The sequence below is a fragment of the Triplophysa rosa genome, linkage group LG22, assembly GCF_024868665.1.
Source record: "Triplophysa rosa linkage group LG22, Trosa_1v2, whole genome shotgun sequence".
Taxonomy (NCBI): Eukaryota; Metazoa; Chordata; class Actinopteri; order Cypriniformes; family Nemacheilidae; genus Triplophysa; species Triplophysa rosa.
Genome location: NC_079911.1, coordinates 1,576,375 through 1,604,275, shown reverse-complemented (window position 1 = coordinate 1,604,275; position 27,901 = coordinate 1,576,375). Strand labels below are relative to the sequence as shown.

The window sequence follows — 27,901 nt, the reverse complement described above, 5'->3', positions numbered from 1 at the left end:
ACAATTGAGAGTTCCCTTTCTGTCGTTTATTCAACACTGTGTTGAGAACTTTACACTAGGGGTTGATCTTGGGATACCCATCACAAACAGGGCCAATGAGAATTGGCGAGTGGAATTTGCATGCCTGTCTTGAGGATATAAGATATTTGTTATCTGTGAATTCTATTGCATTATGCTTTGATTCCTGCCGGTCTGTTGAACCACACCATACCCTCCCAGGCTGCCAATAGTCTCATTCCCCCACCTCCCGGGCCACTACCACTTATAGATATAGCAGAGTTACACTCAAAGAAAAGCTATTCTGGAGTTGATTTGGGGCAACTCAGATGACCCCTCTTTTCATGGACTGGTGCTTTTTCTTTGAGAAGACCCACAGAGATCCCCTATTGTATTGTGTCTGTGTTCTGTTAAGTTATATCTTTTATTTTGAAGGTTTTATTATAATGTCATGTTTTGTTTAGCCCCGTCCTAGTGTTTTCAGGTGTTCCTTGTTTTCCCTCTTTATTTTGCATATATATACCCCAGTGGTTTTCATTGTCATTGTCCATGGATTCATGGTCATGTCTTGGATTATGTTTTGCATTTTTTTGGATTCATACAATTTTACCTGCATTTAGTTCCAGTCTCATCTTTTGAATGTTACACCTGCTGCCATTGACAGACAAAATACAAATGACAGCTGTAATTAAACCCAATAAAACAAGCCGACTGGACAGAAACGATCAACCAAAAATGTTCACGTTTGCAGGGCACATCTTATCATCACTTAAAGGTGATCCTGTACAGAAACATTTTTTGTCATGTTCGTTGGAAATCTCTTTTCATCCTGATAGCAATCAAGAAGTGTAGTGGTCACATAATATTTTTATAATATATATATATATATATATATACAGGTGCTGGTCATATAATTAGAATATCATCAAAAAGTTGATTTATTTCACTAATTCCATTCAAAAAGTGAAACTTGTATATTATATTCATTCATTACACACAGACTGATATATTTCAAATGTTTATTTCTTTTAATTTGATGATTATAACTGACAACTAATGAAAATCCCAAATTCAGTATCTCAGAAAATTAGAATATTGCTTAAGACCAATACAAAGAAAGGATTTTTAGAAATCTTGGCCAACTGAAAAGTATGAACATGAAAAGTATGAGCATGTACAGCACTCAATGCTTAGTTGGGGCTCCTTTTGCCTGAATTACTGCAGCAATGCGGCGTGGCATAGAGTGGGTCAGTCTGTGGCACTGCTCAGGTGTTATGAGAGCCCAGGTTGCTCAGATAGTGGCCTTCAGCTCTTCTGCATTGTTGGGTCTGGCATATCGCATCTTCCTCTTCACAATACCCCATAGATTTTCTATGGGGTTAAGGTCAGGCGAGTTTGCTGGCCAATTAAGAACAAGTCCTGTTGGAAAATGAAATCTGCATCTCCATAAAGTTGGCCAGCAGCAGGAAGCATGAAGTGCTCTAAAACTTTCTGGTATACGGCTGCGTTGACCTTGGACCTCAGAAAACACAGTGGACCAACACCAGCAGATGACATGGCACCCCAAACCATCACTGACTGTGGAAACTTTACACTGGACCTCAAGCAACGTGGATTCTGTGCCTCTCCTCTCTTCCTCCAGACTCTGGGACCCTGATTTCCAAAGGAAATTCAAAATTTACTTTCATCAGCGAACATAACTTTGGACCACTCAGCAGCAGTCCAGTCCTTTTTGTCTTTAGCCCAGGCGAGACGCTTCTGATGCTTCCTGCTGCTGACCAACTTTATGGAGATGCAGATTTCATTTTCCAACACGACTTGGCACCTGCACACAGTGCCAAAGCTACCAGTACCTGGTTTAAGGACCATGGTATCCCTGTTCTTAATTGGCCAGCAAACTCCCCTGACCTTATGTGAAGAGGAAGATGCGATATGCCAGACCCAACAATGCAGAAGAGCTGAAGGCCACTATCAGAGCATCCTGGGCTCTCATAACACCTGAGCAGTGCCACAGACTGATCCACTCCATGCCACGCCGCATTGCTGCAGTAATTCAGGCAAAAGGAGCCCCAACTAAGTATTGAGTGCTGTACATGCTCATACTTTTCATGTTCATATTTTTCAGTTGGCCAAGATTTCTAAAAATCCTTTCTTTGTATTGGTCTTAAGTAATATTCTAATTTTCTGAGATACTGAATTTGGGATTTTCATTAGTTGTCAGTTATAATCATCAAAATAAAAGAAATAAACATTTGAAATATATCAGTCTGTGTGTAATGAATGAATATAATATACAAGTTTCACTTTTTGAATGGAATTAGTGAAATAAATCAACTTTTTGATGATATTCTAATTATATGACCAGCACCTGTACATCTGTTAAAGGCGTAGGACCAAAAAATATTCACCCAATCAAAACGTTCTGGCCGAACGCTTTGACTGGTCATGTGTACATTTTCAGCCAACGTATTTTGCATACCACTGCGCACCGTTCACGCAGACATCATACGTCATCAGCACGCTCACGTCCGCTGTGTCAATGTAGGGAGAATGGCAGACAATCAAAACAATGAGAAGGCTCATGTTATGTGTCAGGTGTGTGTTCAAGTTGTTGCAACTGCTACTGTAGTACATGAACATCTAAAGATTGTTACACTCTCAGCTTCTCTTTATGATATATCCTTGGTTTCTCTATCTAATAGGTGTAGATGTCAGGCCACTTAACTGGAGGTAATCCTGTCAGTTCGTCCATCTAGTAATTCGGCCGATCTGTGGCCTGTTGCACGAAGCAAGATGAACAAACTCGGAGTTGTAGAGTAGGTTTAGAGTTGACAAAACCCAAATAAACCCAACCTGCTTTAGATCAGGTTCAGCTGTAGCACAACGCTTGGTATAAACGTTCTCTGTCAACTCAGGTTTGATCCAGAGTGTGAGGCCCGTGCACCTGAAAGTGTGACCAGTGCAGCAAACAGCCAATACACTCAATGCAAGGTCACTTCCGCGTTTACACTCAGGGGGCGAAAACACATCCGCTGCCCCAAGGGAAGCCATTCATCTCTACCTAGAGCTGTGAACATGACAGAGGAGAAGATTCATATTTGTACTCGCTGCTTGCACAAAGTTTGCCGGATTACAATAAACGATATTCGTTTTGCATTGTGAGACTGTCAGCTGCCCCCCTGTCAATTAAAATGGAGAAGTACTTCAAACTACATTTAAAAATACATGGACAGCTTGGATGCTATTGCTATTAGCATGTAACACGTAACGTTAAGGCTGGATAACACTGAATGACATCATCTTTACACGGAGTTTATCAACGATTTTCAGCCCTTAAATACTTTTACCTTTAAACAACAAATTTGTATGAATCTGACCAGATATCAATAACACAGTTCCCGGTAAGACACATCTGTCATATGTCTCTAATATGCAGGTTTGCTGTAAAGAAACAGACATCGCTTGGCTCATAAAAGGTATATTGTTTAAATACTGAATCGGTTTTTAATTTGTTGTGTTACACAATTCACCTTAAGTTGATGACATTGATTTTTTTTAATAAATTTTAACGTTCTCTCTTACCTCAATGTTATGTTACGAGTGTGATTTTCAAATCATTAATACTGGGCTATATGTATTTTCTCAGCTCCCAGTCAGAATCAGATGACAGGAAATCAGGGAGAGGACGACATGTTTCAGAATTATGATGAAGTCAGAGAAGACACAAAATTTAGGAGCAGGACACACCAAAGGATAGCTGTGACCTAAAGCTTCAATTTATTGTTTTAATAATTTTGTGAAGTTTTCCAAAGATCACAGACAAAGTAGTACAACAAGGTCAAAAGATAATATGTGTATGCCTCATCAGTTTAAAAAGCTTTATATATTGAAGCTTGTATTTATATGTATATAGTTATATTATATAGTTATATTAACTTAAATGCTGTTTAATATTCATTAATTAATCCTAATCAATATATGCAATACAAATAAATCATATTACTTTAAACTTTTGGCTTTATAGCATCAGATATACAGTGCTGCTCAAAAGGTTACACACCCCTTGCAGAATCTGGTAAAAGCTGAAAAGGAATTTTAAGAATTAAGGTTTATTTTTCATTTAGTCCTACCCTGAACAAGCTATTTCACGGAAGAAATGTTAACATGAAGTTCACACCAAATAATAATAACAGAATTTCTAAAAATAGAAAAAATCGGCATCAATGTCACGGTCTTACCTGTCTTGTTAGTGTGTTATTGAGGGATTTGCCTGCTTGATTGGGGACACCTGGTGGAGATGGGTTATGAGTGTTTATATTGCCTGTTAATGTTAAGATCACGTAGGAAGGGGGGAGTTCTTTTGTTGTTTTCCTGTTGTTGCAGGAAGGGGACCTGTGGCAGGTGTCCTTTTGGTCGCGAACTTATCCATCGTAGGTTCTTCGCGGACCTGTAGTCCTTTCACGATGTAAATCTGTGACCGCGTTGGGACTGAACACACACACATACATATACCGCACACACATGCGCTGCGTCCCAAATCGCATACTCAATGAGTAGGTACTCAACAGGTCAAAATGGGTACGTACTGTTTTCCGTGAATGGATGTAGTATGTATGCGATCAGCCGTTGGCCGCCATATTGATGATCATCTTCTCCTTTTTAATGGCGGGAAGCAAATTACGTTTGTGGTGCATATCTGCCACCTACTGTACTGGAGTGTACATGGGCCAGCGATGAACCATGTGACGTAATAACAAGCGCAACAATTAAAGTTATGAGAGACAGGTGCATTAACATCAGTAACGCTACAACTTTACCTTCCATGAGTTTTCCCAGCATTTGCAACATGTTTGTAATGCCTTCACAAAGGAGACGCAGGATAGCTGCTCGACGATCTCGCCTTAGGAGAGCACTGCTGATTTTATTGTCAAGGAATATAAGTATTATTGCTTATAAATTAAGTGTAGGGCCTACCCTAGAAATGCATTGCTAGCCCACACCTACACTTGTGCACAATATTATTGATGAGTGCTGACCAATACTTATTTTTTTCCTGAAAATGATATATTGTATTAAAATAGGCTACTAGGGCCGGCGGGTAACGACTGAGGTGCCCTTGAGCAAGGCACCAACCCCTACTTGCTCCCTGGGCACTGCAGTGATAGCTGCCCACTGCTCCGAGTGTACATGTGTTCACGACTTGCTGTGCGTGTGTCCACTACTCTCTGGATGGGTTAAAAGCAGAGGTCACATTTCGGGTATGGGTCACTTTCACTTTTCACTTACTAAACGTAATTGTATTGCCATATGCCATCTATGCATTAATACAGACTACAAAAGTGTGAATGCAGTGAAAGAATGACATAATGCATGAAGTAATGTAATATGTTTTATTTACAGGAAACTATAGAATAAACATGAATAAAAAATACGTAAATTTGTTGTAAGAAAATAAATGCATTTAATAATTATTAATACATATACAAGTAAACATCACATAAATCAAAGCTTTATTTCAATTTATTGTTGTAACAAATGATCCTGTATCTACAGGCGTTGAACCCCACATCGTACTGCCATCTCGCAGCTGACCACCGTCGCCGCCTTCGTGATTTTAACGTGTGCTCATCTGTCCCTGTAACAGTCAAACAAGATTCAAGTGACCTCTGTGATTTGTGCTCAATACTGCATTTAAATGTGGAGGTAGTACTAATGGACAAATAAAATACATACATTTTGTTTAGTTACTTAAGTAAATATGTTTATTTACATGACTTATATGTATCTATGCAAGCAGTGAACAATACTTTGTACCACATATTAACAGACTTAAACTACATTACTGTGATGTGCTCATTTGCAATACTTATCGAGAAAATGACAGGTAACATGTTACACAGACATTAAAAAGCGTCTTTAACTTGCATATGGTTTTAATATATGTGAAATTAAGTCTACTTAGAAGACGCGTGTGTGCGTGGAACGCCCCTTTAAGATAGACATATTAAAACACTGCATTTTCACAGCAAAATCACAAATATACTTTACTATCTAGCGTCTTAGAGGTTAACTTTACCCTACAGCACTTTAACAAATACGACTGCAACGCAAAGAAACGCGTTGTTGGCTAGTAATAGTCACTTTTGAAAACACCTGCCTCGCAGTTCTCCGCTACGCTCCTGCAAGAACTTATTCTGTCCCGTGGGCTCATGGGATAGAGAAGTATCCCAAGTATCTGTCACTGGGTGCTTCAGAATGTGGGCGTAACCAGTAATACATACGCGAATTTCTCACCTACTCTTTTATGAATACTGAAGATTCGGACATACTACTCTGTTTTCTCATACTATATAGTAGGTAAGTAGGCGTATTCGGACGCAACAGTAGTATACGCACGTCCAAATCTCGCGAGAAATAGTGCACCAGCCGGGAAATTCTCGCCTACTGTTTTATGAAGACCGAGGTTTCGGACATACTATTCGTTCGCCTACTATATAGTATGGCAGTATGCGATTTCGGATTCAGCCTTAGTTTACGTCCCGTCGACTGACGTCACTTCCTCGGGCGGGGTTTATTATGATGATCAGTCTACTGAAGCATCAGAGAGGAGAGGTGAGACTGATTTACCTCAGCTTTTTTGTTCTTGTAAAATGATCGTTTCTAATTGTTTATTTCATGTTGAACTGATCAAATGTGAGAAATTATTTCATATCATGGCTTGATATCAGGTCCAGTTAGCAATGTGTTAGATGGAGTTTTTACAAGGTTTTTTAGTGGGTGAATCTTACCGTTGTAGCACGGCGGGGATGAATGCCCGTTAACGCGGTTATACATACATACTTATAGATCTTTCTTAACGTATATGTGTAATATGTGACAGAGCACCCCGAGCACCGCTGGTAATAATACAGGTATGTGCTCGACAGTGAGAGCATTTTACTATCATTTGCGACTCAAAAATAGAATGTTGCTTGCGATCACGTGGTTTTGATCACTTGCGAAGTGCAGCTGGAGGGAAGTTTTTCTACATAGGAATCACAAACTCAAAATGTCTATGTTGTGTGTAAACCTGAATATGCGTTCGAGAGGAGCCGATTTGGATGACTGTCTAAACCGCTTAAGAGGTTTAATGTACCTAAACAACGACCAGGGGAGCATGCATTTCTGTCTGTCTCTCTCTCTCTCTCTCTCTCTCTCTCTCTCTCTCTCTCATTTCAACCTCTTATTTATAACGAGAACAATCTTTAAATTTAGTATGTAAATACATTGTTATTTTCCTTTGTATATATATTTCCTAAGTATATTTTGTATATTCTCCTCTTTCATTCTTTGGAGTGTAGTCTACCAGATGAACAGTTCACTGCAAGTTGTACATGTTTGCAAAGTGTAGGGAGACTTGTACACAGCGTGTTGAGCGTGATTGTCGCGCGTCTACATTTAAAACAAAGAACTTGAGCTTGAGCAAGGCTGCTCTCACAATTCGATTCAATTATGATTATTATGTCAACGGTTCGATTCGATTCAATATCCCAATGCATTGCATTATCAATTTTAAACATCAGNCTCTCTCTCTCTCTCTCTCTCTCTCTCTCTCTCTCTCTCTCTCTCTCTCTCTCTCTCTCTCTCTCTCTCTCTCTCTCTCTCTCTCTCTCTCATTTAAACCTCTTATTTATAACAAGAGAACAATCTTTAAATGTAGTATGTAAATACATTGTTATTGTTATTTTCATTTGTATATATATTTCCTAAGTATATTTAGTATATTCTCCTCTTTCATTCTTTGGAGTGTAGTCTACCAGATGAACAGTTCACTGCAAGTTGTACATGTTTGCAAAGTGTAGGGAGACTTGTACACTGATGTTTAAAATTGATAATGCAATGCATTGGGATATTGAATCGAATCGAACCGTTGACATAATAATCATAATTGAATCGAATTGTGAGAGCAGCCTTGCTCAAGCTCAAGTTCTTTGTTTTAAATGTAGACGCGCGACAATCACGCTCAACACGCTGTGACTAGGGCTGCAACTAACGATTATTTTGATAATCGATTAGTTTGACGATTATTTTTCAGATTAATCGTATAAAAAGTTTAATTAGATCTTTTGCTTATAATAAATAAATCAGAGATGGGAAAAGGTGTACACAACTGAACTCATTTGCCTTCTCCCAAAATGTTGTGGAGTTTATTCAGATGTGTCATATTAGAAAGAGCCGACAATAGTCTCTCCCAAATGTGGGAGGGAGGGGGCGTGAGATATTTGTAATTGAAATGTAGTGAAGTACAGTAAAAAGTATCCAGAAAAAATAATACAGATACTCAAAAAGTGTACATAAAGGCTGAGAAGGCAATCCTGTCCAGAAACATTTTTGTCATGCTGGTTGGAAGTCTCGTAACATGCTGATAGCAATCAGTAAGTAAAGCGAAACATTGGTATTTTTATAATTATATATCTTCTAGGGGTGGGCGGAATGACCAAAAATCAATTTCACGGAATGAGTAATTTTATTTCACGGTAACAATATATTTCACGGTAACAATTTCCTATTATAATTCTACATCTTATACCTAATTTTTCTTAGATTGATTTAATTTATTTATTTATTACAGTTCATTTACTGTAAATGCTCACCATAGTTATAATGTAGGCAAGTTATGAAAATGTTCTAAAGATATCAAATTAAGTTCTGATAATCAGATTTATTATGATAGGCTATAGCCAGAAGATAAATATAAACTAATATGTATACAGTAGGAAGATAGACAACATGTATGACAATGAAGTCTGAATATATGCACAAACAATGAGAATACATGTAGGCCTATATGACTGGTGTTATAAACTGGTGTTCATGGGGTCTGTACTGTAGGTCTTCATCACTCTTCACTCTCTATTAGATGCGCATTGTTACTGTGTTGCCACTCTGTCTTTAGGTTTGTTTATTCGGGCAGTTGTCTTTGCACTTGTCTTTGTCTTTGTGAGGCTCTGGTGACTCCACACGCGTCTCCCAAAATGGGAGGTAGCAGCGCATCATGTTAAAAGTGCTCACACGACGAGCATTATTGCGCAAGTTTCACCTCGGCTTGCCTAAAGTTAAACTTTATTAAAATATTAACTAGGGCTGAAACGATTCCTTGAGTTACTCGGGTAATTCGAATACAAAAAATCATTGAGGCAAATTGTTGCCTCGAAGTTTTGTTTAATCCATTTAACTACAGTACACACGGAGCACTGCGTTTCCCCATGGACCATTATTACTAACGCACAGCTCGCTAAACTCTGTTCATGTTACAGGGCTCTCAAGTCTCACGCATTCACATGCTCGCATGTATTTCTCATGCTGATAAATAAGTGATAGCTTATTGAAATGGTGAACTGCTATTTTACTTAGTTTTAGTCTAGTTTGCTAGTGAAACTTGTTTTCCGGCAGCATTGAGTCCATCAAACTAGATGCGCACTAGTGGATGCCGAATCCTGTTATTTACACATGTCATCGGGCTGTTCTGCGTGTCTGCGTAAATGAAATGCACAGTTTACCCGATTCACATTTCGCGTCTAAAACCGCGCGGAAAACGCGAGCTGCACTGCGTTATCCTTTTTTTCCAAAGCTCCTGGACTTTGTGCTCTCCTGGCGTCTGTCGTCGCTAAACAACCATTGGCCACGATAGCCATTGAGACGAGGAGGTATAAACAAAGGATATGGATTACAGGGCTTGACATTAACCATTGTCATGTGGTTGTCCTTCGGACAAGTAAATTTGACATTCACTTGTCCGAGTACAAAAATTACTTGTCCAAAGATAAAAAAATGATATTTCATTTAAAATATAATATAATCAATATAATTGTTTCGGATTTAGATTGGTCAAGTTTGCTTCTAAGCATTTTAACTAGTGTCCGCTTTGGCCGCCTGAATTTGGTTATAGGCCTACTCTCCGTGACTGCTATAAACCAAAGGCAAGCAGTAATTATTATTAGTGTTAAGGCTGTAGGTTAACTATTTTGCACATAGCACTGGTGCTAGAGAGGTTTAAAGTTTGGTAGCACAGGCAGAAATGTGCAAGTGTAGTTCAACATGAACAAGCAGATAACTGACAAAAGACATTAATGTTACATACAGACGGATAAATTAGGGCCATATCATTTTTAGATTACCTAAATTTGTTTTAATATTTTTAAGTTCTGTGTTTTTCCTTTTTTACTATACAATAGTGGTATATTTGTCCACATAAATTACTGTAGGTTACTATAGTATTTACTATAGTAAACTGCAGTAAAATTCCTACTATATTGTGTTTGAACTTTACTATAGTATACAGTGTTTATCAATTTACTACAAGGGCACTTCAATTTGCTATAGTACACCACAGTATTTTTTGTCTGAGTGTTCAATTTAACGGGACTTTTATTTTGACGGGTCTTTGGGAAGACGCTTGTTTGCAGATAGCTTCACTCAAACACTAAAACGCTCCTAAAATAAACTCTCAGAGCAACTCTGGAGATGAAGTTCGTGTGTTCATGTCCTCATACAGTGCAGACACAGATATATACTCGACCATCACTCGTGTTGTATGTTAAACTGTGCACATAATTCACTCAGACACGCAGAACAGCCAGGTGACATTTAAATAACAGGATTCCGCGTCTGCATGGACTCAGTGCGGTGCGCATTGATTATTGTCACACGCAAACAAGCACAACCACGACAAACACGCAGCTCTGTCTAATGCACATATTCTTATTATTCTACATATATGTCGCACTGTTCTTTTTTTCAAGTTACTTGTCTGGTCGGGCAAGTAAAATTCTCTCTCACTTGCCCATACAAAACATTCACTTGTCCCGGACAAGCGGACAAGCGTTAATGTCGAACCCTGGATTATATGCACTGAAAATACCTTGCAATAAATCTGCAACTAGATTTAGTTATGCTATGTTCATCTGTGTCTCCATTTTGTGTCTCCAGCTTGTCTATATTGGCTGGTTGGTTCTTGTCACATGACCTGCGGTGCACTTGTGGCTTTCAGGCACCGAAGCACTTAAAAAAAGAACGCATCGTGCCACCTATTTCCGCGCGCCTGCATTTAAAATAACAAATATGCACGGGAAAGACGCGAAATGTGTATCGGGCCTAAAACTGCGCTGCTCACGCTGCACAGAGAGACACGTCTAAAACGGTCATTTAAAAAAGGAAGAAGACGCGCCTGATTTATAAAGCGCAGCTTTCAAGTAAAGTCACAGGCCAACTAATCGATAATGAAATTCGTTGACAACTATTTTCATTATTGATTATTATCGATTTTATCGATTAGTTGTTGCAGCCCTATTTGTGACATTCTCTGTCTTCCCGGCATGTCTACACCGCAGCGAAATGAAGCTCAGCAAAGCTAATATCTGAGCTACATCAGTGGTTGTTGAACTCCAGTAAGTAGGCTATTTTATTCATTTTAAATGAAGTGATTCTCTTTAAAGGCGCAGTTCTTGAAAATCAGCGGCCACTAGCGTTGTATTATAGTTTTGCAACGAATCTCTGAGTCATTTGCTCACCCCTCCCTAACGTTACCGTTTCAACAAAACAGTTGTTTGGTAAACATTGAAAATGTTGAATTATCTTACCAGTCTAGCAGAAAACAGGCAACTTCGGCGTCGCCTTGAAAACATTTGTCTTTCAACAGTGCCTTCCATCTGGTAATAGATACACCGATGTTTATCCTGGATTTCTGCAGCCGTTTGTCTCTAATTCGTCTGGCAGCATCACGTTTGCGCTTCTTTGACGACGGAGATTCACGCTCTGTCGGCGCTTGTGCACAATACGCATGGTCCTCCATTTTATCAAAACTTCTAAGACAGAACAATCAATTGCTTCAGCTAGACGACGACTACTCGTCCTTCTCTCCGTACTACGACTTACTACTTTGTGCGTCTTCAACTCAGTGATGACGCAAGCTGCGTCTAAAAAAACACACGAAGAAGACCAACATATACGAAACGCGCTCTGTAGAGCTGTTTGTCCGTTAGAGCTTACTGTACAAAACATGGCTGCGCAACATAACAAATTCCATGTAGATAGGCCCGCTCCCTATGTAGATACAACTGGTTTATTCTAAGGTAATAAAAACATAACTTTACATTACGTAAGGTTTTTATACACATCTAAAGACACATTTTTGTACGTTATATTGCATTTCTGTTAATAGATCATACAAAACACCTTTAATGTAGTTGATGCTTCATTAATAAATAAGTTGTGGCAAAAAATGCTGATTACCAATGTATTTTTCCATGAATCTGCTATGTTAGCGATTAAAACGTTACTTAGCTAGTTAACGTTAGCTTGTTTACAATAGCTTGTTAGTGCATCACACACTGCAACTAACACGCCAAAGCCGTTTCCCATGCATTGTTTTATTTGTGGCGACCTGGCATAATGTTAACATCACCGGCCACAATTAGCCACCGATCCTTGCCATTCAGGTCCCGTGTCACACACAGTCGTGCACATACCGGTGACGATTTAGTGACTTTGGCACTATATTTAGCTAATTTCAGACCGCTGTGCACAGCTTTCATTCAGTTGGAAAATGTTGTTTTCTCGCATCTATTTTGTACAGTGTGTGCACGGCAGATAAGCTAAACATTCAGTTGGCTGAAACTCAGGCGATTTATCAACGAGTACAATACAGAATTTAAGCATCTGTCACTGTTACTGACTGTTTGGGTACAAGAACATGGACATTGATGGCTTGATTGTAAACAACTTAAAAAAACATTGTAATAGTGTTGTCACGATACTGGAATTTCTAACTTCGATACAATACCTAAAAAAAATCGATATTCGATACCATTTTCGATACCACGGGGAAAAAACTTCCATAACAATAAGGCCCTAAATTTTTTACATTTTATTTAAAGTTAAATTGAACAAGATTAGACAATGAGGTATATTTTTACATTATTTATTAATTGTTAATCTGATGTTCATTTTACTAATACATTTATTATTTAAAATCAAAGTTGTATTTGTATTCTGGGCCTTTGGTTTGTTGAGCCTTTTTTAAATCAAAGTTTAAAATACAGTTACTATGTGAATGACACTTTACCCACTTTAGTAAACTTGGCCTTGTATTCGTGACTTGTGTGTTAAAGGAGCAGCAGAAAGAGGGCGAGTGAAGATACAGTCAGTGCAGGTGAACAGCTACAATCTGCACCACGTGTCGCCAACATGGAGGAGGACGAGCATAAACAAGACTTTCTCTGTGAGACAAATATTACAAATCTTTTGTTTGTTGTATTATGCGTCACCATTGTCCTCACTACAAAAAATAGTGCTGCTGGCCTTAAGATAATTAGTATCATAAATTATAAAAAGTTGAAACATCACAATCCAAACTACATCAGGGAGTTCTCAAAATGTTTGGTGCCAGTGACCCCTTAATGGTGACAATTTTCCAAGGAACCCTCAAAAAAAATTTTAAGATATATTTTAGAGGTGTTAGCCTTTAATTGGAAAGGACAGTGGAGAACAGACAGTAAAGCATTAGATAAAGACAGGGAGTAGGACCGTCAAAAGACACTCGAGACGGGAATTGAACTCAGGTCGGGTCGCAAGTGCATGGGCACTATTATGTCAGCGCACTAACCACAGGGCTATTTGCGCTGACAAGTTAACTCACCCTATTCAAAGTTTGTTCAAAATATCGTCTTTTTTTGTTCTGAGGACGAAAGAAAGTCATGAAGGTTTGAGAGGACAGAGAGTAGTATCGCACACTTTGCATCTTCGTAGAGTCTTTAGTTTGATCACATTTATAAAACAAACAAACAAACAGTTGAACTTCGCGAACAAAGCCTCTTTCTCTAGCTCTTGGTGGATAATGCGTTGGCGTGCTTTTCCGGGAGAATTGTCCAGTAAGCAGGGATGTGATTTTTCAGTATAAATACGGATTTCTGTATTGTTTTTACCTCGCTGGGATCACCCGCATAAATTTGATTGTTTTAATTTGTGACGGGATTGGCGGGTGCAGGTTTGGGGATGTGCGTGTAGTCATCATACAGCCGGCCAACAGGATCCTTTCCTTGTCTCTACGTCATGCACACGCTTGTTATAAATGCAGAGCGACCACTTCATTCAGAACATAATTTTGCAAGGTATCTTTATGTATCCAGAGAGTCTGTGAAAAATAGTGTGCCAAACACAGCTGTTTTGGTACTCAAAAAACTAAAAGCAAGTGGTGTTATTTTTTATTAAGTGGGGAACTGTTTTATTAAGTGGGGGAGGTTTTTTATTAAGGTTAAACACACCTTATCAACCTCAAACCGAACATTACGATGGATTCTATTGTGCTGAGAAAGATCGCTTTGTTTATGTTTTCTTAAAAGCAGTCACAATGTAATGATGATGATAGCATGCTCGGGTGCGGATGGTAATGTACAGGTGCGCGCAGGTCAGCGGCGGAGCATGTTTAAGGCATGCTAGAGATACGGGCTCTCCAATGCTTTAGTTTGTTCGTCTGTTCAGACGTCTGTTAACTTATCAGAGATGCAGAACACCACACTACAACTTTTCGGTATTGCACCAGGCACAGTCATCGTGATCATTACAAAGAGCTAAGGCCAAGCGCCTGACAAGGTCTACACACGTTCGTTCGAATTAACGATATGACGTTTTTGTGGGCGTTCCGAGTAATGCAGCCGCTCATCCACACCCACTGATTAACATGTCATTTCCATGACTTAAAATAAATGACTTCCATGACTTGAAATAAAAGAGAAAATCAAATGAAAATCCAACTTTACATTTTAATTTGAATTGTGTCTAATTGTGTATAATTGCGTGAACATTAATAAAAACCTTCTGTGGACAGAGTCGTGACAGTACCATGTCTTTTGTGCTTGTTATATTATGTGTGGAGACACGTGGCCTTTGTTGTGACTTTGCGCCACGTGTACTCCTGTCGCGTGCTTTGACCCTGCCCCCTTGTTTCCCTGTCATCTCTCCCTTAGTGTATTATACCTGTCACCTGCCGTCACCTTCACCATGTAATTATCCCTCGTTAGCGTTCCCCTATATCAAGCCCCTGTTCTCTCTGTCCCATGTCGGTTCGCTACAGTTGGTGTGGATTTATGCCTTCTTGTTCCCCAGTTCCTGTCTTGCCGTTTAGACATCTTTTGTTTTGCTCCCCCCCGGGAAGTGTTTAGTTTTAGCCCTGTTAGTGTTTGCCCCATTGTGGGTTTTTTACGTTAAAGCATACATGTAAATTAACTAAAACCGCAACATGCAGCATTTGCAAATACCTTTATTACATGCGGATTAATGTGGACAATCGCTGTATGAATGACGTAGATGCGCCATGTAATATCTGTGTATAGAAGTCTCTTGAGGCTGCAGTATTCTTCACTTTTTGTGTTCGATGCTGATTCTTGCTGATTACAATCAAATTAAAAGTAGGCCTAATATGAACATATGAATGGGTGTTATTTGTTAATGCCATCTTATTTGACATTAGCATAAGACATTACACCACACAAACCATCAACCTACTTTATTAAAGGGTCATATGACATGGCTAAAACGAATATTATCGTTTAGATGTAATGCAAGGTGTATACACAATTTAAGGTAAAAAAATGCTGTATTTTCCACATACCGTGCATGTTTGTATCTCCTCTTTGCCCCGCCTCTCTGAAACGCGTAGATTTTTAACAAAGCTCATCGCTCTGAAAAGCGAGGTATGCTATGATTGGCCAGTTAACCAGTGCGTAGTGATTGCTGGAATACTGCAAGCATGTGACGGATATGTAACACCTCTTACCATATTTGGAACATCAGGTTCCCAAGCAATTGTACTGACAGGTACGCCCACCTTACTTGCGTATACATTTGGGCGGTCTTAGTCAAATCATACCACGAACTGACGTAGATTTTTTAGATTGGTTACACGAGGTGTTGCAGGCAGGTCTGGGTGAGCAATCGCTTTTAGATAGAATGCATCTTTTGTTCCGACACTTTCATTTTTGCAATTTTACATGTCTAATACATGCATGGGCAACTTATAACACACCAAAGACACAGAAAAACACGTATTCATGCCATATGACCCCTTTAATACTGTTTAGGTGACTGTTAAACTAATTAGCATTTGAAGTAATATTTCCAAAGTTGCCAGTCAGAATTGGGTAATTATAATAGTTTGTTTTTGTGAAAAAGAAAAGTTGTTACATAAGGGAATTTCATGTTCGAAAAAACCTATACGAACGTTGGGGGGTGGGGGGTGCATCGAGCACAGAAATAATACATTGTACGTCCAACTCGTTTTTTTGACAAGTTGACCATGTCAAGCATGAGAAGACAACACGTTTAACATTGTAAAGAAGTCAGAATCCATGAAACGCTGTTGAACTGCTGAGTCCATTCGGGCCGGGCTTGGGCTTTTCTTTTTTTAACGGATCGGGCTCTGGTCATACTCGGGCTCATTTAGTTTCTCTCCTTTTATTGTGCCCATATAATCGCAGAGTACACAGGCTACTTTATGAAATATTGTTATATTGATTATATTATAAATATTATACAACGCCTACGCAAGGCATATATGCTCACATTAGCATACAGTAACAGGTGACAGTTGACCATGCAGATAATCAGGGAAAAGTTGGAGCGTGAGGAGTTACTTTAAATTCCCAATGCTTCAGGAAAAGCTGCATTTTGGAAGAGTTTTGATTTGATTACCAAGACAAACAATAAGCCAATTGGTCATGTGTAGTGCAGAATCTGCAAACATATCATTGCACATGACAGGAAAGTCTCATCTACAATGACATGTCGAGCATGGCTGCGCTATGGCCAGCTCTGCTAGCACAAACAGACAGTTATCAACTGCCGGCCACACAAACATAAAGCAAACATTACATGATCCGGGCCCGGTCCTCTCTCCTCGGCAGTCCTGTCGCTCGTCCTCTTATGCTCCCGATCTCCCCCGTGAGGCATGCGGGACCGGTGCGCGTACAGCTGATACTCATTATCAGTCATGCCACCGGCCCCGCCTTCCTACCCCATGGCTCTCGTCCCGCCTTCCTCGCTACAGGTACATTTAATGTTGGGATCAGAGGTCGCGTTAACCGAAAATTCTGTCATTGACTGTAACGTGCAGTGTATATTTCTCATTATAAGGTAATATTCATTTGTTTAAGAAGTACATTTGTCACACCTAGTGGCAAATTTTTTTATAACACTGTTCTCTAGAACGTCACCAGAAGTTTAAGGTGATAGAAAGAGCTGGCGATCGGCATTCAGAGTCGCGTTGTTGTTTGTTTGAATCCTTGTGGTAGATACGACCGTAAGTCACAAATTTTATTCTGATAACATCTGCAATCATTCTGTTGAGTTAATTTCATGATTAATGGTTGATGAAAATTGATGTTATGTCTTAAAATCCATCGGGATCTAAATGCTAAAATGTTTACGGAGTTGTGCTATTGTTTCCATATATAAGCATGTCATTAATGCACTTTCATTGTTTATTTAGCTGTTGAATTGTGTCGGCGAATGTTTATAAATGTGAAAGTTGTAATATACAACAGAATGTACTGTTGATTTGATATATTTTAGAAATCATTATGTAATTTGTACTTTGCGTTTTCTCTTTTAGATTTACAATAAGTCAAGTAAAGTGTGCATTGCACAAGCTAAGAAGAACGTGTGATGGAACTTTATTTCTGTTAACTATCTGTCAACGCTTTGGTTCGGAACATCACTGCCAGGGCAGAATATTGACCGATTTTTTTTACAGTGACGTACCAGGGAATTGCAGAAGAAGCTTGTGTCAGATCTCAAGTTTGATCCCTCTTTAATGAGTAAGGTGGTTGGTGTAGGTAAAAGACCAAGGTTCGAAAATCTTTCCTGCATTACGACCTTACCGGCGCTTGGACTGTCAGGACCACATCTACAACACAGTCCTCCGACATGCATTGGACATCACCGAGCTGTCAGTAACAGTCACAGAGGTTGGTGGAACATTGCTTGCTGTGAAGAAAGTAGTCCGGTTCATGAAACAAAGCGGTTTGGCAAGTCAGTTATCCAAGAACAGTGGGTCTCATTCAATAATAATTGCTTAGATTTTTCATATTTATACGCACATTTGAACCTCCCACGAAAACTTTCCGCCTAATTCACAACACGTGCATGTGTACATGAATTTGTTCTTAACCTCGTCCTAATGTTAGTGAATTTGGAGTATTCTAAATGAGCGGCCACATGCACGAGTTTAGTAATTTCGAGCTATAGTCTAATGCAGCTTTTATTCTTTAACTGTATATGATAAAATAATTTTACAATTAAATATACATCTACGCGTAATTTTATATATATATAAAATTTAAAATGTATAACTATTTTCCCAAGATGAAACATGCATTTTGTCTTCGAGAGAGAGAGAAGGAAAGAAAGAGACTGGTGATTTGGTGTGATTTCAACTGTTCCTATCTTTTCTCTTATATTTAGAATATATTTTAATATGAAAGATTTTGTGAATCATGATTTGTTCGTGAAAGCGTTTGTACGCAGGTTTTGTGCGTACACATGCTTAGTGAATGAGACCCATTGTGCAGATGGGAGAAACACGTCACAGCACTGTATTTCTCACACTCAAGTCTATCAAGGACCTGTATGCTGACCTACGTGAAAATCTGGAGAGTCGTGGAGTGACCCAAAGAATGAATGTGTCGCCAGATGTTCTGGAATTTTTTGTCGATTTTCTCCACCCCTTCTACAAAGTCCAGGTTATGTCAGATACTCTGACACTGGCAGCTAAAAAGAGAGCCTTGTCAGACTTAGAATTTGAGTGGGAGAATCAAGTTGCCCCAGGTGATGACACAGATGAGGTCAACATATACCTAAACCTTGCTCCCAGCAAGGAATATGATGATCGAGTTTTGTTGGGTTGGAGGAGTCAACATGAGAAGACCCTTCAGCAGTGGTCGAACAAGCCTTCAACAGTGGATGCTATTCTTTTTCTTCACAACGCCCACAGATAAACAGTGAATGATGACCACCATATTGTATATGCCTACAGTTCAATGGATTTATTTATTTTTGTATTACTATTTAACGCTAGCCAGTTGGTGAAACGTTCTTTAAAACATAGTTCTTCAGTTACTTAACATCAAAGGAAGGTTGGCCATAAATCTGTATTTACTTATTTGCTCCTGGATGACGTAGCTTGGCTATATTCTCTACTGCATGCAATGGTTATGCTTCTCTGTAATGGTCAGTGTTGATATTTGTGGGCATGTTTGTTGGTGGTGATCGTTATGTTCAAGGCCTATAATAAAAGTTTACCTCTTAGTAGCGTGTGTGTTTGAGTATAGCAGAGACAGCACGCATCAGAGAGAGCTTAAAGTGATATTGATGTTGGTCTCGGGTTGGGTCGGGTTTGGGCTGAAAAATTGCAGAAGTTGTTGGGCTGGGGCTGGGTTAGGGCTGGATTTGTTGGCCCGTGCAAGGCTCTAAAACAGTGAAGTACTTTAAACAGATCCAACAGGTAGGTAACACGAACAGCATGTGAATCCATATCCGTGTGAGACCAGACATCCAGAGACCACATCTGTTATAATTTTGAGAGTTTTAATTTAAACGGCGAATAGTTCATAATGGTATTTAAATGGAAACCATTTGAATTTCTGTTTCTGAGTGTTTATATTGTTGTTTTTTAGCAGGGACAGATTGTTTGCTTTGAACCAACATGAATAAGACAGACAGCAAAAACGCATGGCACTTTCACAAATATATTTTCGCCACATTTTGACGTAGAGGAGGTATTAGAAGCATGCTAAATCTTTCTTTTAATGCTAGATATCTTTACAAATTTAAAACGCATCGTTTATTGCCTTGAAAGGAGCAGAGCTGTTAGCCAGCGGGGAGTGAAAAAAGTTTTAATTGCTTGCTCACTCGCTGTTCTGCTAGCGGTACCGCAGCGGACAGCTGCTTGTAGCTACAGCTAAATGATACATCTATGGTGCCTTCAAAATCGATCAGATGAAGTTATCTCAGGACGTGCCTTGATGCCTTCCAACCTCCACATAAAAAAATTAAGTATAGTGCATCTGCTAATAATTATATATAAACAAGTTAATTTTTACCGATGCAGATATGTTAGAAACGTTGCATTGCAATACAAATGGGAACTTGTATCCAATGCACACTTTTTAAATCAATGCAAATGTACAAATACAAATTTGAGGCATTGGGATCGCTAGATGAGGGCTTAGTGAACCATTTATGAAAACCTCATATTCGACCAAAATCGACATTTTTTCCCTGTATCTCAAAATTAAATTGTGCTCAGTATGTTGGCTTGACAGAGCCAACATACTGATCTTGTATCTAAGCTTATTATTATTCTTCTGATCCACCAAATTTCTGACTGCTACTCCTCCTAGAGCTTTCAAGCTACATCCACCAAACTTTCCACAAACCTTCAGTCTGGTCTGACTTGAGTTGCTGTATCTTTTCTAACTGTCCGGGTTGTGGTTTTCGAAAACAGGACTCTCAAAACCACCTAATTTCCCATAGACTTAACATTGCGACAAACTTTGAGGGCTCATAACTCAAAGTGAGGATGTCGTAGAAACTTGCGAGTTATCACGTTTGAAGAAGCTGGCAGGCTCTGTAAGAACTTACCTCACAATGGGGTGTAAGTTGCACCCCTGGGGCGTAAGAGCCCCCCCAAATTCCCCATTGACTTATAATGGGACAGGAAACATGCCCATATAAGGTGTCATAACTGTCCCATGTTGAATAACTTCGCAGTACAACCACTTAGAGACAAGGGGGTGGGCTCATTTTACTCAGTACCAATCAGTATCCCTGAAACTTCATTAAGCTACGAAGCCACGCACATAGCAACAAAACATGTTAACTTAGCAACCATTTAACAAGACCTATAACTCTACATCAGAAAATCGTAGAGACATGGGGGTTGGTTTGTTTCACTTGGGACTTGAAGCATCATCAATTGGTTTCTACTAAACCACGCCCGTAGCAACCAAACAGGTTAGCCTAGCAACCGTTTAGCAAAACATATATCTCTGCATCAGGACATCGTAGAGACATGGGGGGTTGGTTCGTTTTACTTGTGGCTTGGAGCATTATCAATTGGAAGATGCTAAGCCACGCCCATAGCAACCAAACAGGTTAGCCTAGCAACCGTTTAGCAAAACCTATATCTCTTTATTAGAACATTGTAGAGACACAGGAGTTGGTTCATTTCACTCATAGCTTAGAGCATCATAAATGGAATATACCAAGCCATGCCCATAGCAACCAAACAGGTTAGCCTAGCAACCGTTTTGCAAAACCTATATTTCTGCAAGAACATCGTAGACACATGGGAGTTGGTTCGTTTCACTCATAGCTTAGAGCATCATCAATGGCATATACCAAGCCACGCCCATAGCAACCAAACAGGTTAGCCTAGCAACCGTTTAGCAAAACCTATATCTCTGCATCAGAACATCGTAGAGACACGGGGGTTGGTTCGTTTCACTCATAGCTTAGAGTATCATCAAATGGCAGATGCTAAGCCACGCCCATAGCAACCAAACAGGTTAGCCTAGCAACCATTTAGCAAAATCTATATCTCTTCATCAGAACATCGTAGGGACACGGGAGTTGGTTCGTTTCACTCATAGCTTAGAGCATCATCAATTGGCATATACCAAGCCATGCCCATAGCAACCAAACAGGTTAGCCTTGCAACCGTTTAGCAAAACCTATATCTCTGCATAAGAACATCGTATAGACATGGGGCTTGGTTCGTTTCACTCATAGCTTAGGGTATTATCAATTGCAGATGCCAAGCCACGCCCATAGCAACCAAACAGCTTAGCCTAGCAACCATTTAGCTACACCTATATCTCTGCATCAGAGCATCATAGAGACACAGGGGTTGGTTCGTTTCACTCATAGCTTAGAGTATTATCAATTGCAGATGCCAAGCCACGCCCATAGCAACCAAACAGCTTAGCCTAGCAACCATTTAGCGCAACACCTATATCTCTGCATCAGAGCATCATAGAGACACAGGGGTTGGTTCGTTTCACTCATAGCTTAGAGTATTATCAATTGCAGATGCCAAGCCACGCCCATAGCAACCAAACAGCTTAGCCTAGCAACCATTTAGCGCAACACCTATATCTCTGCATTAGAACATCATAGAGACACAGGGGTTGGTTCGTTTCACTCATAGCTTAGAGTATTATCAATTGCAGATTCCAAGCCACGCCCATGTGTCGTTATAATCATTCTAGTAACATGCTAATCATGCTAACATTGATACTAAGCCACGCCCATAGCAACCAAACAGCTTAGCCTAGCAACCGTTTTGCAATATCTATAACTATGCATCAGAACATCGTAGAGACATGGGGGTTGGTTTGTTTCACTTCGGACTTGAAGCATCATCAATTGCCTTCTAAGCCACGCCCATAGCAACCAAACAAGCTAGCCTAGCAACCGTTTTGCAATATCTATATCTCTGCATCAGAACTTCGTAGAGACACAGGGGTTGGTTCGTTTCACTCATAGCTTAGAGTATCATCAACTGGCAGATGCTAACCCACGCCCATAGCAACCAAACAGGCTAGCCTAGCAACCATTTTGCAATACCTATATCTCTGCAACAGAACATCGTAGAGAAATGGGGTTTGGTTCGTTTCACTTATGGCTTGGTGTATAATCAATTACCAGCTACCAGGCCACGCCCATAGCAACCAAACACATGACCTTAGCAACCGTTTAGCACGACCAATATCTCTGCTTTAGAACATTGTAGAGACATGGGGTTTGGTTCGCTTCACTTGTGGCTCAAAGTATTATCAGTTGCCAGCTGCAAAGCCACGCCCATAGCAACCGAAAGCCATGACATTAGCAACCGTTTAGCCAGACCTACACTATATCTCTGCATCAGAACAATGAGAACAAAGTTTAACGATAAGTTTAACAATAAAACCTTTCAAACTCTTCAGGACAGGCTTTGTCAAGCCAACATAAAGTTTGTACTCAAACTTTATTTTCTAGTTGCAATTTAATATTGTAGCATGGGTTACAAATTATTAGGCAGACCCCCTTGCTATCAACTGTGGACCCCTTGGGGACCTCACTTTGGGACATTTCTTCACGTTTTCCCATTAAAACCTAATACCAGTGTAGTAAACCTTTCTCTACTACATCAGTTAGTGAGAGATACTGCTATAAAGATAGCACAGTAGTTTTATAGCACTTTTATTAAGCTAGATTCATTCCTGTTTGTTCATTCCTTAGCCCTTTTGTCCATCTCCTTGCCCATCTTTCCACATCCCCTGACCTTTTGGCTGCCTGTAAATAAGCTTCAGACACCAGCGCACCCAGGTTACTATAGCGTCAACACCTTGATGCAGTGTTGCTTTACCTTCTCAGGAATCCAGTTTACATAAATAACTTGAAACATTTTGTAATGAACTTGTACATTTCTCTGTAGAAAAACACGCAATATCATTAGAACTTTTGTTTTAAAATCTATTTAAATTTTTTTGTTTTATATTCACACAGATTGTGAAGAGTGTCAGTCATTTTTCATCAGTGAATGTGACGTTCATGGTGCTCCATTGTTCATTCCTGACACCCTTGTGCCTGTGGGGGCTGCAGACCGGGCCAGACTTACCCTTCCTGCTGGACTGGAGGTTCGGACATCTGACATTCCCAATGCAGGACTCGGGGTGTTTAACCAGGGTGAGATTCTTCCAATCGGAGCACATTTTGGCCCTTATGAGGCAGAATCAAGCAAAAAGGAGGAAGCTGTCAGCAGTGGATACTCGTTTGTGGTGAGCCTTTTGCCTGAAAAAGCACTTACAGGTTTAACAAATATTGCCAGGTGCTACAAAAAAGTCTGCAAAAATATGCAAGGAAGGATATGCAATTCATGGATTAACGAGTATCTTGTCTGATCAATTTGTTCCTTTTGTCTGAAGAGACCTTAACAATTCTTCAGGGAGGGTGTTTGACAAACACAGTATAGGAAAAAGTCCCATGCATCTTATAAATTAGGAATTTCATTATATCTGACCCAATTATTGGAAATTAGACCATTAAATCATCATAAATCTAAATTCAGTTGTTTAATTCTGATTTTAATGAATCATGGTGGGGATTGAGGCAATTGATATAACAATCAGGAATGCAACAGGTAAGAAATGAACTAAACACTTGTAATTGGATGATTCAATTGTATACACCGATCAGCCACAACATGACCACCTTCCTAATATTGTGTTGGTCCCCCTTTTACAGCCCCCCTACGCAACAAACTGTGATGCACTGTGTATTCTGACACCTTTCTGTCAGAACCAGCATTAACTTCTTGAGCAATTTGAGCTACAGTAGCTCGACTGTTGTTATTGGACCACACGGGCCAGCCTTCGCTCCTTGTAAATCCAATAAGTGCAGATAATAAACCTTATAAAGAGGGATCCAATGAATCTAGCATTCCACAACGTGAATCAAAACGTCCAAAGATGTATATACAGTACATTAAGTCCTTCTATAAACACAAGAGGTAGGCTAACATAAGCAACACAACATATGACCAAACTAAAAAGTGACAATGAATATGAATGACTGAAAACAAATCCGTAAATATACTAAGTAAAGTATGTACAGGGCAATATCTTACTTGGATTGAGCACGATTGAGCATAAAACAATGTGTCAAGATACGGGTCTCTCACACTTTATTTTGGATAACAGAGCACACTAGTTTATATTGTTTATTTATCTCGCAGATATACAAGAGTAACAACTTGCATGAATATGTAGATGCCAGAAGGGAAACACACTCGAACTGGATGAGGTGAGATATTATAATTATCATAAGAATATTGACGGTTCTGGAATGCATGCAACCTCTTAAAGGGATTTACTCAAAGTAACATCTTAATCACTTGCTCACCTTCATGTTGTTCTCAATTTATGTGACATTCTTCAGTGGAACACAAAAGACGTTTGCTGTAGGATTGTAGTCATGATTTTAAAAATGCTTCGTCACAATTCACGTTCACTGTATGAAAAAGGATTCATGGTGAATGTAAGCATCTGTTGACTACTGCTGTCAGTTCCTACATTCTGTCTTTTGTTGTCTACTGAAGAAATAAAGTCATAGAGGTTTGAAATAACACAAGGCTGAGAAGATGATGAGCAAATAATACCAGAATACATATACTAAGTATATATTGATACTTTCATTAGTGACACTTTGAGACTAAGCTTGTTTTTAATGCCTTGTTTTTTTGTCGGTCTTTTTCTCAGATATGTAAATTGTGCTCGCAGTGAAGAGGAACAAAATCTGGTGGCATTTCAGTATGAAGGAGCGATTCTGTACCGATGTTGCCGGCCAATCAAAACTGGTGAAGAATTGCTAGTCTGGTATGGAGAGGAGTATGCCAGAGATTTTGACGTCACTTTTGACCATCTGTGGAACACTAAATGCTCTGACAGAGGTATGAAAACATAATTCAGTTTGTGAAATGTTATTTTAGAAAGAATATCTCTGGTAATCTTTAGGTACCTCACATTTATTCAGGCAGTCACAATTAAATGACAAAACATTTTCCTTTTTTTCTGATTGTGAAGAGATTCAAAATTGTGATTTATGAACCTCAGCAATTTCATTAAATATGTTTTTTCTGTAAATGTATTGACACCTTATTATGTAATGTTTTGTCTTGTAATGTTGATTGACAGTTTAACTCTGCAATCCGTAATTAGAATATTTCATGTCTGATATTTAATTATTTTCTTTGTTGTCTTTTTTAGAGACCGGATCATGTCCAGTGTTTTCCTGCTCTGTGTGTTCATTGTCATACACGGCTCAAACGTATCTCCACAAACATATGAGAAGATGCCATCATGAGGAGTGTGACAAACTGCTGAAATGTGGAGAGATTAAGAATGAGGACATGGTACCTAAAACAACCTTGAAAACAGAACATGTATCATCTGAAAATCTCTGCTCTGCCACACAGAACGAACTAAAACACAGAGAAGAAGGCAAGGAGAAAACTCACCATTGTGCAGATTGTGGGAAGAGTTTCTCTTGGTTAAGTCATCTTATTGCACACAAGCGCATACACACAGGAGAGAAGCCGTATCACTGCACACAGTGTGGAAAGAGTTTCTCTCGATTGAGTTGTCTCAGTATACATCAGCGCACACACACAGGAGAGAAGCCGTATCACTGTTCACAGTGTGGGAAGAGTTTCTCTCGGCCCTACGATCTTCGTGTACACCAGCGTAGACACACAGGAGAGAAGCCGTATCACTGCACACAGTGTGGGAAGAGTTTCGCTCAGTCAAGTCATCTTAGTGTACACCAGCGCATACACACAGGAGAGAAGCCGTATCACTGCACACAGTGTGGGAAGAGTTTCTCTCGGTTAGGTGATCTCAGTGTACACCAGCGTATACACACAGGAGAGAAGCCGTATCACTGCACACAGTGTGGTAAAAGTTTCTCTCATTTCGTTAATATTAGTAGACACCAACAAACACACGCAGGAGATAAGATGTATCTTTGCTCACAGTGTGGGAAGATTTTCTCTAGGTCAAGTCATCTTAAAAGACACCAGCAAACACACACAGGAGAGAAGCCGTATCACTGCTCACAGTGTGGGAAGAGTTTCTCTCAGTCAGGTCACCTTAGTGTACACCAGCAAACACACACAGGAGAGAAGCCGTATCACTGCTTACAGTGTGGGAAGAGTTTCTCTCGGTTAGGTGATCTCAGTGTACACCAGCGTATACACACAGGAGAGAAGCCGTATCACTGCACACAGTGTGGGAAGAGTTTCTCTCGGTTAGGTGATCTCAGTGTACACCAGCGTATACACACAGGAGAGAAGCCGTATCACTGCACACAGTGTGGTAAAAGTTTCTCTCATTTCGTTAATATTAGTAGACACCAACAAACACACGCAGGAGATAAGATGTATCTTTGCTCACAGTGTGGGAAGATTTTCTCTAGGTCAAGTCATCTTAAAAGACACCAGCAAACACACACAGGAGAGAAGCCGTATCACTGCTCACAGTGTGGGAAGAGTTTCTCTCAGTCAGGTCACCTTAGTGTACACCAGCAAACACACACGGGAGAGAAGCCATATCACTGCTCACAGTGTGACAAGAGTTTCTCTTATTTGACAAATCTCAGTGTACACCAGCTCATACACACAGGAGAGAAGCCATATCATTGCTCGCAGTGTGACAAGAGTTTCTCTCGGTCAAGACTTCTTAATGAACACCAGTGTATACACACAGAAGTGAAGCCGTATCACTGTGTACCATGTGGAAAGGGTTTTACCAGGTTTAGTAACCTCAAAAGACACCAGCGAAAACACACAGAAGTCTCTCTTTTATTTTGAAGATTATATTATGATTATATTATGATGTTTTGTTTACACCTGTCCTAGTGTTTTCAGGTGTTCCTTGTTTTCCCCTCTTTATTTTGTGTACATATACCCCAGTGGTTTTCATTGTCTTTTGTTGGTTTTTACTTTGTTGTAGCATACAGTTCCATGGATTCATGATCATGTCTTGGATTATGTGTTGCATTTTTTGGATTCATACAGTTTTACCTGCATTTAGTTCCAGTCTCATCTTTTGAATGTTACACCTGCTGCCATTGACAGACAAAATACAGACGGCAGCTGTAATTAAACACAATAAAATGAGCTGACTGGACAGGAAAGATCATCCAAAAATGTTCACATTTGCAGGGCACATCTTATATCATTTAAGATTAAACAAACTATTGTCTGTTGTTAGTATGGGTTATGATTTGGGAGCGTGTCTAAGAATATCTCATGTATGCACACCTAATCAGAAAC

General features: G+C 39.6%; 1 protein-coding gene across 1 annotated transcript in view; it reads left to right on the top strand.

Moving 5' to 3' along the window:
• LOC130545903 (zinc finger protein 271-like) overlaps positions 1 to 27,601 on the top strand; it is a 90,886-nt gene extending 63,285 nt beyond the window's left edge. Inside the window, exons 7-10 of the mRNA XM_057320827.1 lie at positions 23,578 to 23,849; positions 24,806 to 24,873; positions 25,329 to 25,519; positions 25,836 to 27,601. Coding sequence (XP_057176810.1) covers positions 23,578 to 23,849; positions 24,806 to 24,873; positions 25,329 to 25,519; positions 25,836 to 27,436 — 2,132 coding nt within the window. The 3' untranslated portion in view covers positions 27,437 to 27,601. The remainder of the gene's footprint in view (positions 1 to 23,577; positions 23,850 to 24,805; positions 24,874 to 25,328; positions 25,520 to 25,835) is intronic.
• The last annotated feature ends 300 nt before the right edge of the window (positions 27,602 to 27,901 follow it).